This window comes from Spodoptera frugiperda, chromosome 28 (assembly GCF_023101765.2).
Source record: "Spodoptera frugiperda isolate SF20-4 chromosome 28, AGI-APGP_CSIRO_Sfru_2.0, whole genome shotgun sequence".
NCBI classification, from domain to species: domain Eukaryota; kingdom Metazoa; phylum Arthropoda; class Insecta; order Lepidoptera; family Noctuidae; genus Spodoptera; species Spodoptera frugiperda.
Window position 1 is genome coordinate 9169196 of NC_064239.1, and position 17200 is coordinate 9186395.

A 17200-nucleotide genomic window follows, 5' to 3' on the forward strand; every position below is an offset into this window, starting at 1 on the left:
AAGTAATTATAAAATATTAATTTTTGATTATGTGGTGAATTTAAACTTTTAAATTTAATTGTACTTAAGTCACACAAAATATATGTGCTTGCACTAGCAAGTCCAACCCGCGAACCCGCCTATTAGTACTATTACTTATGTAAGTAGAATTTCCACATTGAAACTGCTTCGTTTTCGTAATTTTCATTACTAAAGGAAATTTCACTTCGCTTGTAATTAACCCTTGGAATGCCGGAACGCAGATCCACGCAAGGCACAATTTATTTTCTATGTGTCTTATATATTACAAATTTACTATATACGAGAAGTTAAATCGATAAGCCAGTATATAGGTACTATGTACGTACAATAGTTTAACATAATCACATAACATCAATATACTAGTCTGTACTATTAATCATATCGTGAGAAAAACGATCATGTTTTGTTCTAAATCAGTGGAATACCTTGGAAATCCCATTGATACATCCGTATGCAAATTCGCTTGACCATCGGTAAGTAGTTGATATGCATACAGAACTTCTATTAATCATTCATTGAAGTGAAACAAAAAATAAAAATAGGATGTCGTCATCAATTGAAGGTGTTTTGCAATGTAACTTTTATGACCATTGTATTACGATCGAGTTCTCCTTGTAGTACAATTGGTTCTTTTTTTAATTATCACATCATATCACATCAACAGCCTATATAAGTGGCCACTGCTGACCAAAGGCCTCTTTTCGCATGGAGAAGGTTTGAGCAATAATGGTGATTAAAGCGTGGTGACGCTTGCTCAATGCGAGTTGGCGATTTTAAACTTATAATTAGAAATCCTTCACCGTTTGTCAGTGGTGTCTAAATAATCTTAGAAAGTACGTATAACTCGGAAAAAGTCACATTGGTACTTGCCGTCGAACTCGCATTCTCAGGCTTGAGAAGCGGGTGTCTTAAACCTCCGGGCCACCACGACATATTAATAATAAACAAGTTTTTTTTTTTTTATTATAACTAGTTACAATACCATGCTGTTACTATCGCAGTGTTCACTATTACCGTGATAACACCGTCCAGTCATAATCAAAATCTTAATTACTTCATTTCAATACGACGCTAGACTATGCACTATTATATAAATGTGTTATATACCTGTGTACCTAGTACACGTAATAGCGTCTAACCAGTTTTTTGTCGTGAAGGTCATCGATCGATCAATGTCAATACAATGTGACCCACGTCATATTATTGTACGTATTTTGTTTATAGGTTTTTAGTAATTAATTTCTGCTTTAATAACTATTTAATCAACCATTTTCCAAAAGCTAAGAAAAATGAGTTCACAGTCAAATAATGTATTCCAATTAAACCATAAGTAAATAGGTACTTTTGAAATGTCAACAAATAAAGAAATAATAATCTGTCAGACACTCCGTCAGTGAGGCTAGGTGCTAGTTTCAAAGTGTAGCTTCGAATGGAGAAGAACGAGCTATAAACTTCATTATTGTTATTATTACTACCCCCAGAATCAAACTCGAAACACTGCTGAACAGTCGCACTTACTACCAACTACGGTAGTTTTTTTAGTTATCGTAACCACATTTTTATCCTAACAACAATAAAAATCGATTTTATCTTTACCATAAAATTTACATACTACCCTTCGGTTACCAGGAGCGCATAACTTTGTAAAGGGTAAATGATTTAATTATGCGAGCCAAAGTGTCAGCGCGCCACTTAATTTGATAGCTAGCGACACCTATATGCAAATGATACGTTACGACTAATTGAATATCTTTGTTCCAAAATGTTTGGGGACTCCTCGATGACTTTTGGACCCTTCTATTTTGGGTAAAACATTCAAATGTAATTTAAGTTACTAATACGATGTGATCAAGCACCTAAAAGTTATTGTTATTTCACCGTATTATTTGGATTACCTATAGATTTTTTTATTTGAGCCTTACACACATATATCATCATCACCATCAGCTGGAAAACGTCCACTGTTGAACGAAGGCACAAGCACTTACTCCTCCATGTAGAACGACAAGCCACCACCTGCATCCTCTTCACCGCGACTCTGACGATATTGTCAAACCATCTATTGGACTACTCTGCCCACGTTACGTCTTCCAGTCCGCGGTCGCCACTCGATCACGTTCTTGGCCTAGCGGCCATCAGTTCTTCGACTTCTTGTTTACACAAACAGACTCAAATTCGAAAAAGAAGTCTACATAACTTTCTGACTTGGAACTTTCGGAATTGGTTCAGTACTTTATCAGCTTTAAACAAATCAAACAAACTTTTTCAATCCTTAAACAAACAAATGGCAGCTAGTGTATCTAATAAATGCTGTTTTCCAGCAATGACGTATGTACCGATCAGGGTCACAAGTTCAGACCCGATATCGTTGAACTGTTGCGGTGAACCCGCTCGGAGCACGGCTTAATTGGAGAAAGTGACAGAAACATTAGAAATGCATCAAATTGCCACGGCATTATAATAAAAAAACAAAACTATTTCGCGCGTCTACCCAACAGAATGAGGTTTTTTACATTTTTTGTTCAAAGTTAATGGAGAAGTTTTAATTGGTTCCACCACGTTCGGTGTTGGATTGACGTCACACATAGACTAAACTTTATTCCGATGTTTTTACACAAAAACCGACCATAATTGCCTGGCAAAAAAACACAAATTCCTTATAAAAATTGTATTTCACTAAAATTAAAAACGAATTACATCACATGACACAAGAACATTGGATGGGAGCGAAACTCTTGAGTGAGAATTAGAGTTTCGGAGCATCCAAGATATAGACTAGTAATAATGGCATTAAACATTGGTCGATGACATAGTGTTTTGTATCCAGTCTATGTACTGGGCTACGGAGGTGTAGACTCCAGGCCAGCCGTCTCTTCCACAGCCATAGCCGAAGGACACGACACCGACGACTTCCCAAATTCCACTTGGAGACCTCCTCATTAGAGGACCACCAGAGTCCCCTCTGCAGGCGTCCTCTGCGAACACTCCTCCGGCACAAATCTGCTTTTCACCGAGAATAGCACCCAGTCTTTTGTATTTGTCATCACATTCTTCCTTGTTGAATATTGGGAGACCAAGCTTCAGTTTTATTGGGCTGTTGCGACCTGTAAATAGTAGGATGTGATTAATTAAGAGATATGATTTTATTATTTCTTTAGCGTTGATAAGTCTGCATTTGACCACCAATTCGAACGGCGAAGCGAAGATGTGGCCGAAGATGGAGCACATAGACTTAGAAAATACCTATTCACTCTGACCATGATAAGACCCGGCTCGTATTTCTCAGGAATTAGATTATGTATTGTGTTTGTAATGAAAATTTCCTTATACAGTCTTCTCTTTTTGCGATAGGAGGCAAACGACCAGACGGATCATGATAGTAAGCGATCAGCGCTGTTCGTAGACTGGCGCGTCAAGAGGAGTCTGTGTTTAATAGTATTGAGCTGAGTACCTACATAGGTAAGAGATACTAAAGTAAATTTGAACAAATTGACGTCAGGTAGGTTACAATAATCGTTTAGGTATGAAGAGTCAATACTTGTTCATCTAACATTGACAAACAAGTTAACACCATATTTAGTTAGATTTTTGACTGTCAATAGAAAACTATTGAAGGCAAATCCTCCGCTAACATCGGTTACCAGTGACCACCACGGCGGGCGTTCTATGTGCTAAGGGCAGGTATACAAAGTGTTTTAATAAGTTCAAACACGAACCTAAGAAAAAATATGATGTATCTATATTCAGTACTCTTCCAAAGACTCTTTTTCAAATAGACTGGAATCATTGTTAAACCCTAACCAAATTTCATCGCAAACTTGAGATATTTTATGAAATCTCATGTATTTACAAATATTTGTGTAAACTGTACAGGTCACCTGTTTATTTAGCGTGTGGAATAAATATTTTCTCTTTCTTTCTTTCTATACATGTGAATGTTTTTTCTAGTTCTATATTTTTCTCTATACTTATCTACTACACTACCGCTGGTATAATTACATCATTGATTCAACTTAACACCCTACATATTTAAATTGATTTCCTTCTTACACTTTAAATGCAAAGAACAATGCTTCCGTTTCTATAAACCACAACAAATTCCTGACACAAGCATATCATCAATTAATGAATTATTTATACAATGCAAGCATTTAACCTAGAAGTCATTGATACACGTGATTGATAAGAGAATGCTATTAATAATATGCACCTAACTAGACTACAAACTAGGTGTATTTTCCTGTAAAGTATGGTTACAAATGAAGTACCTACCAGAAAAAATGTCTGACAGATGAAAAATTAACTATTGTAATTTTTTTAATGCAAACAAGCAATTATAATTAAATGTACATAAATCTAATGTACCGGGATACATACATCTAATTATAATTGCTTGTTTGCATTAAAAAAAACTATAGCTATGTTATCTTGGAGCCTACCTAATTATTTATCAATTATAATTCAGCTGTTAGTGTTTGAGTGCGTGTGTAAGAAACGTCAATATATCTAATGTTTACCTAAAATCACAAACATAGGTAACTACTAACCACAAGGATGTAGACACATTTCTAACACAGCTCATATTTTTACCTAGAAATTCTCAGAGGTTACTAACTCACAGATCTGTTAGAAACAACCTTCTAACTAGGAACTAATAGCTGAACTAATAGGCTTAACCTCTGCCTACACATCGGGGAAATACAGGCTAATGATATTGATACATTCTAAGAACTACACGTACTAGTAAATAAACATTTTACAAACTACATAAGAAGTCAGAGACCATACTATAATAATTACTATGAGTCATAACAATCAACGAAAATACGAGCCGACCTTGCATTCAAATTATACGTAAAACCCTGTACTATACGATTTGTTTATAAACCTAATTCGTAGAATTAGTGGGAATTGGAAAGTACCTGTTTGAAATCGATAGTAAGTGTGTACGTACCGTTCAGGGTTTTTCCCCAACCGGCGACATATACATCGGTGCCGACGTCCAAACGTGCTCGGTTGTCTACTAGACAGATTGGTTGGACGTAGTCTGGAAAATAAATATAATAATTAATAATAGGATTTAAAGTCCTGCCTCGTTGATCGAGTAGTCGCAAGTGCGACTGCCGGACAAGGGGTCTCGGGTTCGATTCCCGGGTCGGGCAAAGTATTACTGGGCTTTTTTCGGTTTTTCGAAAAAATTCTCAGTAGTAGCACGGAGTCTGGAATTGTGTCCAGTATATGGCAATAGGCTCACCCTCTATTACATGGGATTTATAACACAAATGGTGAAAAGTGTACATTGTATAGCGGCATTACGTGTCGTAATGTGCACCTCTGCCTACACCTTCTGGGATTAAAGGCCGATATGATGTGATTTAAAGTCAAATATGTCATACAAATTGATGCTCCGTGCATGAAGCGAATCTGAAATAGGTCGCTCAATAGCCTGTTGCCCATGCTCTGCGACATCCATGCATTCAATATGGATGTCCAAAAGCACCCTAGCCTAAGTCGGATTTTATGACCATAACTAGCTAATATACAATTTAAATTATAATTTAAGAGATTTTTTTAATATGCACTTCACTAGCGGCTTATTTAGACGAAATGTGCATGATTGATTGATTAAAGCAGAGTACAGACGTGAACACTTTTGAGTAGTGTCAAACACAAGCTGTTTATGATTTCTATAGAAACAGTATGAAATCATCTAGTCCTTGCTCATACATATTATGTACAGTTGCTGCCAATGAAGTAACACATACCTACACAATATCAATCAAAGTGTTTAATTGTGGATAACTGGAAACAAAAACTGTATATTCGCCTTGAAACAAATAGTTTGACAATCAAAATGTACTTTTATTTTCTATACTTACTTGCTTGAACAGTCTAAAAATAATGTTGAGCCTACCTTTAATTTAAGAGCATACACTAACTGTTGTTTCCCATATTTTTAAGATTGTCTGTATGTATCTTAGTTGTTAAACCTTAGTAAAATAAATAATAAATAAATAAATACTTACATGAAAAAGTAGCTCTGGTAGCCAACCTCACGATACCGATATCATCACGCCTGTTCTTGTTCTGGTCGGAATATCCAGGATGGGGGTAGGCAGAAGCCACGCGAATCTCTTGCGGACGGTCAGCACAGACCGAGTCAATACAATCTACTTCTTGTTGAGTGTCGTACTCGCCGAGGCGAACTGTGGTTCTAAAAAAGAAAAGAGTTTTTTTTTAATTGATCCTTTTATCATGACGTCAATACATTTTCGATTCTATTACGTAAGCAATTAAGTTGTGAATCTAACTGTTGAATAATAGGGGTAACTCCATGTGTAAAGATCTGTATCAAACAACACGTAGATATATACTTAGGTACTACATTTTCTCTAGGTCAAATAAAAGGTTATATAAAATTCCCTTAAATGTATAACGAATATTTTTAATACTATCTGCGGCACTCAAAGACATTTAATGATTACTTAAACTAGTCCTTAGTAACGATTTTGTTACGAAAACAATTGCTAAGGACTGGGTTAAGTAACCATTAAATGATTCTGAAAATAAATCAAACATGATCAAAATCGGTTCAGCCATTCTTGAGTTACAGAGGCTTTAACTAACACACAACATTCTATAGTTTGTTTATGTCCATTTAAGGTTGCAAACTCGTAAAACTGTATTAAAACCCTTCCTTATTTAAGGAAGTCACATTTATCTAAACATAATACCACTTTACTTAGATTTATTGTTATTTTCCGTATATTATTTACCACATATATAGATATTTGTTTTCCTCACAACGCTACACATGTGATTAAATTGTTTAATTAACTTTAAAATAACTATGTATAATTATACTTTGATTGGGTATGCGTCATTGCTGTTTATAATATAGTTCCCAATTAGAATAATTACTTCCATGTTGGATTAATCTTCTTTTGTTTAAACAAGCTTATTAATATACATATATCTCCCGAACTTATTGGTCCGATTTGAATAAATGTTGGTTAGTATAAATAAAAACATATAAATGTTGGTTAGTATATTTATCGAGAAAGGCTAAAGGCTATAAAGAGCGGGTAATATCGCGCGAGAGTAGCTAGTTTATTGATCAAGTTTGAAGGGGCAAAATCATCCAACGACTTCTCCCGCCTTTGGGCGAAGCTAGAGGGAGTGTCAGACTCTGACTGACATAACCACCGCGTTTCTCCTGCTTTTCGAGCCGGAGTGCTGGGAAACCCGCTAGGTAGTCCGCAGCTTCGGATCAGGCATAGACAAACGAGTATATTCGTACCAGTTTACTTAAGTATCTATGAAGTAATATAGGAATAACTTACAAAGTTCCTACGGCCTGCTCTATAGCACCTTTGATGCAGTGAGCAGCTGTCAGGACATAGCGACGGTTCACCAGAACACCGCCACATTGATACGTTATGGTTCCTTTATCTGCAGAAAGAAAAAAATAAATGACTTTTTTTACTGCCCGACTGGCGTGGTGGCTAGGCAACCGGCTGCCGCGCAATGTGTAGCGGGTTCGATTCCCGCACGAAGCAACTCTTTGTGTGCTCCACAAATTGTTGTTTCGAGTCTGGGTGGTTGTGTACTTGTATGTTTGCAAACGCACCCACGACACAGGAGAAAATCTAAAAGTGAGGCATTACATTTAAAAAAAATTAATAATAGGCGAACGAGCAGACGGATCACAATGGTGGTAAGCGATCAGCGCTGCCTACGGACACCCGCAACACCAAAGCCTTTTAAAAAGGAATACTATATTTTCTTAAAGGTTTTTAGGTCTTTTACATACTAGTATATATCCAATATTGCCTTATATGTCTTCAATATTCCAGAACATGGTTTTCTCACAGATAAACAAGTCCATTAACGTTTTTGTGCTTTTTTGCCTCTTTGTGTTAGCAAACCAGTTCGTAGTTTTAAATATAGCATGGGAATCTTCCACCGAGTCACATAAGGTACATATTTTGTATGGACTCTCGACTTGAAGGTAAACTACAATGTTTTACAACCTATGTCTTACAAAGAAATTGTAAGACATATGTTTGTTATCCAACAATTATTGTAGTGAAGTTTGTCAGTAAGTTTATGTGTATGTTTGGTACTCAATCACGTCAAAACTGCTGGAAATATCGGGATGAAATTTGAAACAGATATAGATTATGGTCTGGAATAATACAGGCTTCGTTTTTGCCTACGAAGCCGCTGGCAGAACCTAGTGGGTATAAATAAAATTGTTCTTGTTCTTGACCGTGATGAATGAATAATATTTATAGGATTTCTTTTCTCTTCATATCAATCTTTCAAGTCCAAATTATGGGCAAATATTATAAAAGGACAACCAATCTTTTAACATGGTCAATAACATACACCATGAACAAGCTATGTGAAGTCTTACTGTCCGTCAAGAACAAAAAAATATTCCTCATTGAGTTCATTGACCTTAATGATGTACTATTATAATAATGGCTCAAGAAGTTTCGACAAAACACTAGAAAATTGTATACTGCTGACGCACTCTTACATCATACATTTTTAAACGATTTAAAACCTTATCAACGCCTCTGGTGTTGCGAGTGTCCATGGACGGCGGCGATTGCTTACCATTAGGTGATCCGTCTGCTTGTTTACCGGCTTATACCATTAACACATTGAACGTCGTGGTGGTCTCCGGTGACCGACGTTAGTGGAGGATTTGCCTTCAACAGTTTTCTATTGGCAATTAAAGACTTAAAAATACACTAGTTATAGTTTCTATCTAACCCCCATGAGAAGAACACGTGAGCTTATCTTCGTTTGTATGGAAATACGTATATAGAAATCGTAATTTAAATGCCGTAATCCGTAAGGCCGTCAAGTAGACAGCGTGATTACTTAAATGCGTCTTTAGGGAATGGCCAATGTACGAGACATTCATCTCTTTACGAAAACGTACTTGATGTGAGCGAATTTCGCAATGAACAGTCAATTTGAGAACACTCTGTAGATTACAAATTGACGTGGTTTCTTTTGTCAAACCTTTTTATTCGTCGCTTTGTATAGACAGAACAATACATTAACAGTACTGAAGGAATTTTATTTTTGAAATGTATTTATTTTTTTATTTTAGAACTGTGAGATGAAATCAATGACATTTTCTATATATGTATTGCAATTTCTTTACTCTATACACATTTGAAAACTTTTATTACCATTTTAATGATTAACTAAACTTTAATCGCAATAAAGATAAACAACAGCCGGTTGTAAGTCCTTACTTTTCACCTGATGGTAAGTAATCACCACCACCCATGGACACCCGAAACACCAGAAGCGTTACCAGTGCGTTGTCGCCTTTTGGGGGTTAGGAATTTAAGTGTTGTTGGGGACTTGAGGATTGAGAATTGGGGTAATTGGGCCTCTGGTCACCTGACTGACTCACAAAACGAAATACAACGGAAGCGTTGTTTCACGTCGTTTTTCTGTGAGGCCGTTTTTTCACTCTGGTCGGGCCGGCCCATTCGTGTCGAAGCATGGTTCTGCCACACTTAATATTTTGCTTTATACGAGTATGTTTATACTGTACATAGGATTCGTAAACTCTTTCATGGATATCATGTCATGGTCATGGATGTGACTAAAATCTATATAGAAATAAAATCCTCAGTCTACTTACTTGTTCTATAACCCAAGAGAGCCATCCAGGGGAACTCGTCCAGGTCTGTGATGGTTCCTCCATAAACCCTGTCTCCTGTCGTGTCGACTCCACACTGGTTCTTTGGAGTTGGTGTAGAGTCTTCGGGGAACACCTCGCTGCTGCCTTGTGTTGGAGCCTGGGTGGGTCCAGGCTGTTTAGTCATAGTTGTATAGTATTAGTTGTATTTTGGTGGTGTAAGAGAAGTGTAATGAAGAATGTCACATGTGTCATGTATTGATTGGGGTTTGGTGTATTAGTTGATAGTCGGTAGATGAGTTCGAGATTGAAATATCGAATTCAGATTTTATCGCCGCACTCAGAGTCATTTAACCACTTGTCTTTCGGTATATAAGACACAATAGAAAACACATTGTGTCTCGCGTAGATCTGCGTTCCGACAGACAACGGGTTAATGGTTACTTAACCCAATCCTTAGTAATTGTTTTAGGAACAAAACCCTTAGGAATCGTTTAAGTAAGTAATCTTTAAATGACTCTGAGTACGGCAGTTAGAAAGATAAGAAAGATATTAATAAAACTTTTCGTTTTTTTCTCAGTAATTAAATAGTCCATCTAATATGAAGTCTGGTATTGTGCCTGGTGTATGACAATACACGTTATAACACGGAGCTGTTAACATAACTGGAGAAAACGTTGATGTTTCATTACAGGTTATCAACAACAACTTCTTAGAAGATTTAATGCGTTTATAAATTATAATTTCTAATTTATATCCAACTGTGGTACTTATTCTAGTTCCGTAGGTCATTGCAACAAGATTAACCTCTAGTGTCAAAGCCTTTTAAGGTAGCGGTCAACGAGTCGACCAGCTTATTAATATCATAGCTTCATTTCCTTTTATAGGGCTAATAAAAGATGCTTATATGCCCAGTAGTGCACGGAAATAGGCTCTAGCCCATAATTAGATTGGTGATGAAGAGCTCGTGGTATAAAATGAAGTTTTTGTCGAAGGTTTTATAAGGACTCATTGGATTTGAACACTTTTTTATACTTAACACAACCTGTGTGTGGCCACATCTTGCCTAGTGGTAAGCGATAATGGTGAAATGATGGCTGACAATGAAGCAAGCCTACCTAAATTGATGGTGAAAGGACCTAAAGGTTGTGTAAATGTTCTTAAAAGTAAATAGAGCAGTGCTTCAAATAAAACCTCTGCCTTGGACAAAGCCTTCATTTTATGTTTGGGACAAGCAACAATATCAATTGACTTCTACTGAAGTCTATCGACTCCGCTTCGTCTAATAATGACTTATACTGAAGTCTATCGACATGAAAATTAAACATCTTAATTATACTGAAGTCTATCGACATGAAAATGAAACATCTTAAATCACAAGTTTCTTACCGTAGGCCTCGCTGATGTTGCTTCCTGCTGCGATGGTAAAGGTCCACAGCAGACCCTGGGCACGTAGCCTTCGAAGCCACACTGTGATCTCCTCAGGTAGCTGACCACGTGGGAGGGCAGTGGACGCTGTTCGAAGGCATTGAAAAGAGGCTGGCAATCGTAGAGGGAGACACAGTTACTCCGACTGCCGGTAGGAGTTGTGCATTCTTGTGATGCTGTTGAAGAAGAGATTGTTATATTAGTGATTATAGTAATTAATTTTAACCAAAAATCATGGTTTACGCACGTACATTAATAGAGAAACGCTCAACTAGTTTCGAATCACAAAGGAACTCTTGCGTGCGCAGACGCGGCGACTTCGTTCTAGGTAGGGTGCATGACGTCACAAGAGGGTGACTCGAATCTAATAGAAGTTTTCTCCATCAATGTACGTGACGAAACCGTGATTTTTATTTAATTTAGTATGTCTCAAGATAGTTATTATAAAATTATAGTAAATAATTTAGTTTCGGGTATCTTGTGCGAGTAGATATATAAATAGTATAGTAAATATTAATCTCAAACGACTACTTTGTACAACGTGAAGTAAGAACGTAGAACCCATTTTGAACTTTTTTGGAAATTACTCGTACACGGACACATATCAACAATTACTTTTTTATAGTAGTTAATAGGCTAGCTTCTGGTACAAAATAAGTGTGTGTGAATAAGTGAGTATAAACATTTTTAGTATCTTTAGCTCTGCCTATCCGTTCGAGAAATACCAAGTGTGAATAGAACTGATACATAAGAAGTAATAAATTAATACTAATTTGCTCATCGAGTCATTATTGAGATCAAAGATAACCTCTATGTCAGAACGTCATAAGGAAATGTGTGTTGTGGCTGTTTTATCTTAATACCTACATCTTGCAAATGGTGGGTTGAAATGTACAATAATTCAAGTTTACAATTCATATTATTTTGTTTACTAGAATGTTGTGGTCTGACTGTCTCATTAGTTATATCGTGAATGCGACATCTTCGGTCATCGAAGGCAGTTCAAGGTTCTGGTTCGGATAAAGTAACTTAGTACACTTTCCGGAGCTGCGGACTACATAGTGGCTTTACTGGGGCTCCGGCTCGACAAGCAAGAGTAGGAACGGGGTAATTTTTATTCAGTAATAGTCTGATACTCCCTCTCACCTGGCCCAGGGCGGAAAATGGCATTGGATGATTTTACCCCACTTAAAAATAAAGATATTCCTATAAGTATACTTATTCTGCACTACTATATAAGTACCTATACTTAGCTTATCCATCAACATTACCAATATCTAGTAAATAACAATATTGTTATTATGTTATTTATTTATATTCGTTATCGCATGTCATCGTATGCATTATCGTTTACACGCGCTTCGCTACTTCTTGGGAATTCCATGTGAGAACATTCTAAAGATTGTTCAGTTCACAGGAAAATGTGCGATGTTTACGGAATTTATAACTTTATAGAAAGAACAAACCAGATTCTATGTTAGGTATTATTAAAAATTATAGACAAAAAATCTCAGCATATTTTGACTAGCCACTAGATCTAAAATGACAAATATGACTCAAGGCATAAGATTAAAAGCAGACAAACCAATTTTTAATTAGTAATTTTAATATAATATCATAAATTATTGAAAATAAGGTAAAGTCTAATGAAAGGATGTCTAAAAAGGTAAATTAAGGTATCGCCATTTAGCATCGCAGTAAATAATATAATTCCAAATATTTATTCCCCACAGGTAAAGTTCTATTTTCGTCAATTATGTACAATTTACACAAAGATTTGGTTCACAGGTAAGAGAATAAATATTGATTCAATATAGGTACAATTCTGAAACTCAAAAACAAATCTAACAAGGAAAATCATTAAGATAAAATCTAAACAGTTAGCATAAAAGCAATAATATGGCACCAAAAAGTTTCCAAAATAAACAAAATGATTATAAATATTGATTGTACCTTTAGCAACAGGTTTTAGAGTAAAAAACTGCAATAGGTAAAGACAGACCACTGGTCGCTATGAAGAGTGCAAAAAATAAATGACGTAGGAATTTCGAGACTGGTAACTGACGTAAAGAAAACTGGTTTGGTTCACTCCCTGATAGCAATGTGTTACTAATTCTTAACCACTTCTATAGTAATACTCTTGTATGTGAAGTTCTTAGTTTATGTATGTATGTGCGGAAAAGTGTAATTAGGAGTTACGTTTAATGTTTGAATGTCACAAACACACTATTAAAATCCAGTAGACTCACTCGATCGCATTTAAAACAAAATCGCTTTACGCTGTCTGTCCCTAAGTATGCTTGGGTTTTTAAAACTATGTAAGGATGTTGATGCAGACAGACAATTTTTAATAGACAGTGATTCGAAGTCATATTATTATGCTTGCAAAGGGTGGAAAGCTAGCTCTTTGTATAAACATCGACATCTAAAAGATTGGAAAAACTGGTGTCCAGTGGACATATACTGAACATATTTCAAACTTGGCATTTCGAATAAATAAACATGAAATATTGTGCACATTTTTTGTCCAGTCCCACACTTATAGCACATGATTTGAATCTTCTTACCATATTTCAGTCTAACACTAACTTTCTCAATCGAAATACACCAAACTGACTGGCCAATCGAAACTTTGACAGACCAATCGAACTTGGGACTGTACGAGTAGCTAACACTGGAGACAAGAACAGGGCAACCTACCTCTATGTGTCATATCTAATTATACATTTTAAACTTTATTGTTTTGATATGAAGTAAAAAAAAAATCATCAATAAAATTTGATGGACTGAAGTTCCTCATAGCTGTATCTAGGATTCTGCAGTTAAAGTCAAAATCAAATCAGTTATTCCAAGTAACCATATATTAAGGTACTATTAAAACGTCAACTCAGTTAATGTTATATTAACATTAACTATACTCATAAAGCTGTTCGAAATCCATTTAGCCTATATATCATCTTAAAAAAAATCTTCCTAACTGATCCGACCATTCCACTCCTATTAATATTACTTTTACGAATGATTGAAGGAATATATTTACATTATATACCTAATAATATGAAATATTTAATTTATATTGAAGTTTTCCATCGTCATCCATATTATTATAAAGTCTCTGAACAAGTAAATAAGGATGTTATTTCTATATTTATTTATTTTGGAACATGATCACATAATGCGCACAGTTTTCCCTATTCTGTCATTACATATAAACAATTTGAACACCAATATTTATAGTACTTATCAATGTGTTTATTCCTGGAAATATAATATGAACAATTTAACTTTATATTATTAATTACCTAGGTATGTAATAAAACTTATTTATGTTTCTTTGGTACATACATATTACGTTTCAATCCGTTTAACTAAGAATCCTGCTTATATTGTTCGAAATATATAAAGACACATGAATTAACCTACTTCTCAAAAAGGAGGAGGTTCTTTTGTAATATCATTGACAGCTAATGAATGAACCAACTTTCTGATTAAAGGCTCGAGTCGATTAAGGTACTTCGTATTGATTCATATTGCTATAATAATATGACAACGCCTGGCCAAAAAGAGATAATGGCATATGACATTAAATTCGCCTTATGTAACACTATTTAACTGTATTCTGTACATTAAAGATTAAATAAATAATTGCATTGTCTGAGTAAAATGACTATTACTAGCCAAGAATTTCAGAGTCAAGAATTTTGGCAGGGTTTCACCCCCGTGTCTCGGAAAGCACGTAAAGCCGTTGGTCCTACGCCTGACCTCTCCGGTCGTGTCAGTCTGCCGTACCATCGGGTTTAGAGAGTGAGGGTACAGAGATTACACCTGTGTTTGCTCACACATTTCTGTATTATTATATATTCTGCGAAATGGGCTAGTCTAGTTATACAAACTGGCCACCATGATCGAAATCGATTCAGAAAATTATTGTATGACAAGTAATAAGATACATTACTCCGTCTATTACAAATAGGCCTGACAAAAACTGGCGAAAAGTGGGTATCAGTTCATTTAGATTTCAACATGGAGGTCAAAGTCAACGTCAAGAAAATTTACCTATTCCAATCTAACCATAAATTATTTTTGGTATTTTTGAAACTTCAGCGACCAAAGAAATAAATAATAGTCTGTCAGTGCAGCTAGTTTCATGGTGGACCATTAAACTCCTTAAACTAATTGAATAAATTAATGTTATCCCATGAATGAAATATGCTATTTTATTCTTGTATGGATTGTATTAGTATCTCTTTACAGTACCTACATGTATCGTACGCATCGTCACGCCTTTTATTTCCGAAAGGATAAGCAGAAAAGCGCATTATGACACATAATACCACTGAACAATGTACCTACTTATCACCATTTAAACCTACCTACATTTGCATAAAAAACCCTAAATTACCCCGTTACTCTCACCGTATTTAGTTATTAAGAACGAACGAATTGATATAGTTTTTGATGAACCTTTTTAAATAAATACAATACTTATATTATGTACGTGGGAATTACGGTAATTTCAGTACAAAACATAATTAACATATTTACTTAATTATAATTAGTTTTTAGGTCAGACACGATTTTATAACACTGTTGGTGATTCATAAATTATTTTTCTTTATTAAACAATTTAAAACAACAACAAAGGTCGTTTAATGGTCAAAACTACAATAAAATATAATACTATTTATACCTACATGTTTACTCTATTGTTTTTGCCTACGTTTTTTGGTATTTGACGGTATGCGGTTTTTTTATTTTTTTGAAGGAATAAAATCGTCTAACAACTTCTCCCGGCTTAGGCGAGGTGAGAGGGAGTACTCCTACTATATACTCCTACCCTTACTCCTACTCCTACTCCTGCTTTTTGAGCCGGAGCCCCGACAAACATTCTAGTACTCCATCTTTAAAAAAAATCTAATCGTTCGAAATATAATCGAACAATCTTGCGTTCACATTTTTTTTTTAATGGGGTTCCCCAATATGTAGTCTACCCGGAGCTGCGACCTACCTAGCGGGTTTACCGGTGATTTTCACAGTAAAAAAAATGTAGGTAGGTTATAAAGTTAAAATCAACAATTTCATTGTAGTTTACATTTACGTTTAATATTAAATAACAATTTCTACAAAACATAGTATAGAAGGCATGTTATTATGGTAGTAGCCTCAGAAAACTTAAAAAACTAGTTTCTTGGAGGTTATTAGAAAAACGCGTTCGCGACACAAGCCTCAGCTTCCGTGTTATCATTACGAACAAATGTATTTTTTAACTTAGATTCTTTATTACTACATTCAAAGCATAGTTCATTATGTGTAATCAATCTATCTGAGAACCTACGTATATCGTAATAAAGTACATTTTCTATCAAGCATCACGTTTTAAAATAAGAAAACAACGTGACCCGATCAGTTTGCTTAATCGCAACTGCACACAAATTGTTTGATGAGATCATTAGTTCGAAACTGGTAAAGTTTTTCACACAAATATAACCTAAATTAACCTTTAACACTGTTCTTTTAAAGACGAGTTTTGCCTGTATATTTTATACGAAAATCTTAAATAGGTACTTACACACAAAACTCCAAATTGAAACGGACACAAAAAACACTAAACTTTTCCACATTTTTTGTCGATAAATAAACACTTTTTAAAAATTATTTATATATAAATTTATTTTGTCACTTAAAAGTTTGTTTAAATAAATAAATTCGTTTGTTTAAATTTAAATTAAAAATAAATATGCGATAGTGATGCGACCAGATCGCGTTGGTCGGCTTCGTGCACTGCCTCTCAGAGGACAAGACCGTACATTAAATATAATGCCTACGCGCCGCATGTCTACCTCTATACACAACCTTATTTTTTGCATTAATCATCCATAAACATAAATAAATAAATTCGTAGCTTTGTTTTTCCTGGAAGGAAACGTCGTCAGAAGGGATTTTCATCGAAATAAAAAAAAAATATTTAGTATACTTTTGATAAAAAAAAAATCTTTTGCAAAAGGTAGAATCAACATAAACGAATACACAAAAAATCGAACCTGGCTAGTAGCTTGTAATAGAAAACTGAAAAGGCAG

General features: G+C 35.2%; 1 protein-coding gene across 2 annotated transcripts; it reads right to left on the reverse strand.

Annotated features, from left to right (window-relative positions):
• Positions 1-2674: 2674 nt before the first annotated feature.
• Positions 2675-16927, reverse strand: LOC118265362 (phenoloxidase-activating enzyme 1). Of its 2 annotated transcripts, none has more exons than XM_035578195.2 (7): positions 16692-16927; positions 11084-11298; positions 9698-9869; positions 7365-7473; positions 6048-6235; positions 4976-5068; positions 2675-3125 (listed from the first exon to the last, which is right to left on the reverse strand). In XM_035578195.2, exons 1-7 carry the CDS (start codon positions 16741-16743, stop codon positions 2812-2814), a joined length of 1143 nt encoding a protein of 380 aa, XP_035434088.2. In that variant the 5' UTR covers positions 16744-16927; the 3' UTR covers positions 2675-2811. The 2 variants fall into 2 exon arrangements, with proteins under 2 accessions (XP_035434088.2, XP_035434089.2); XM_035578196.2 differs by having other exon boundaries at positions 9698-9854; positions 16692-16915.
• Positions 16928-17200: the final 273 nt, after the last annotated feature.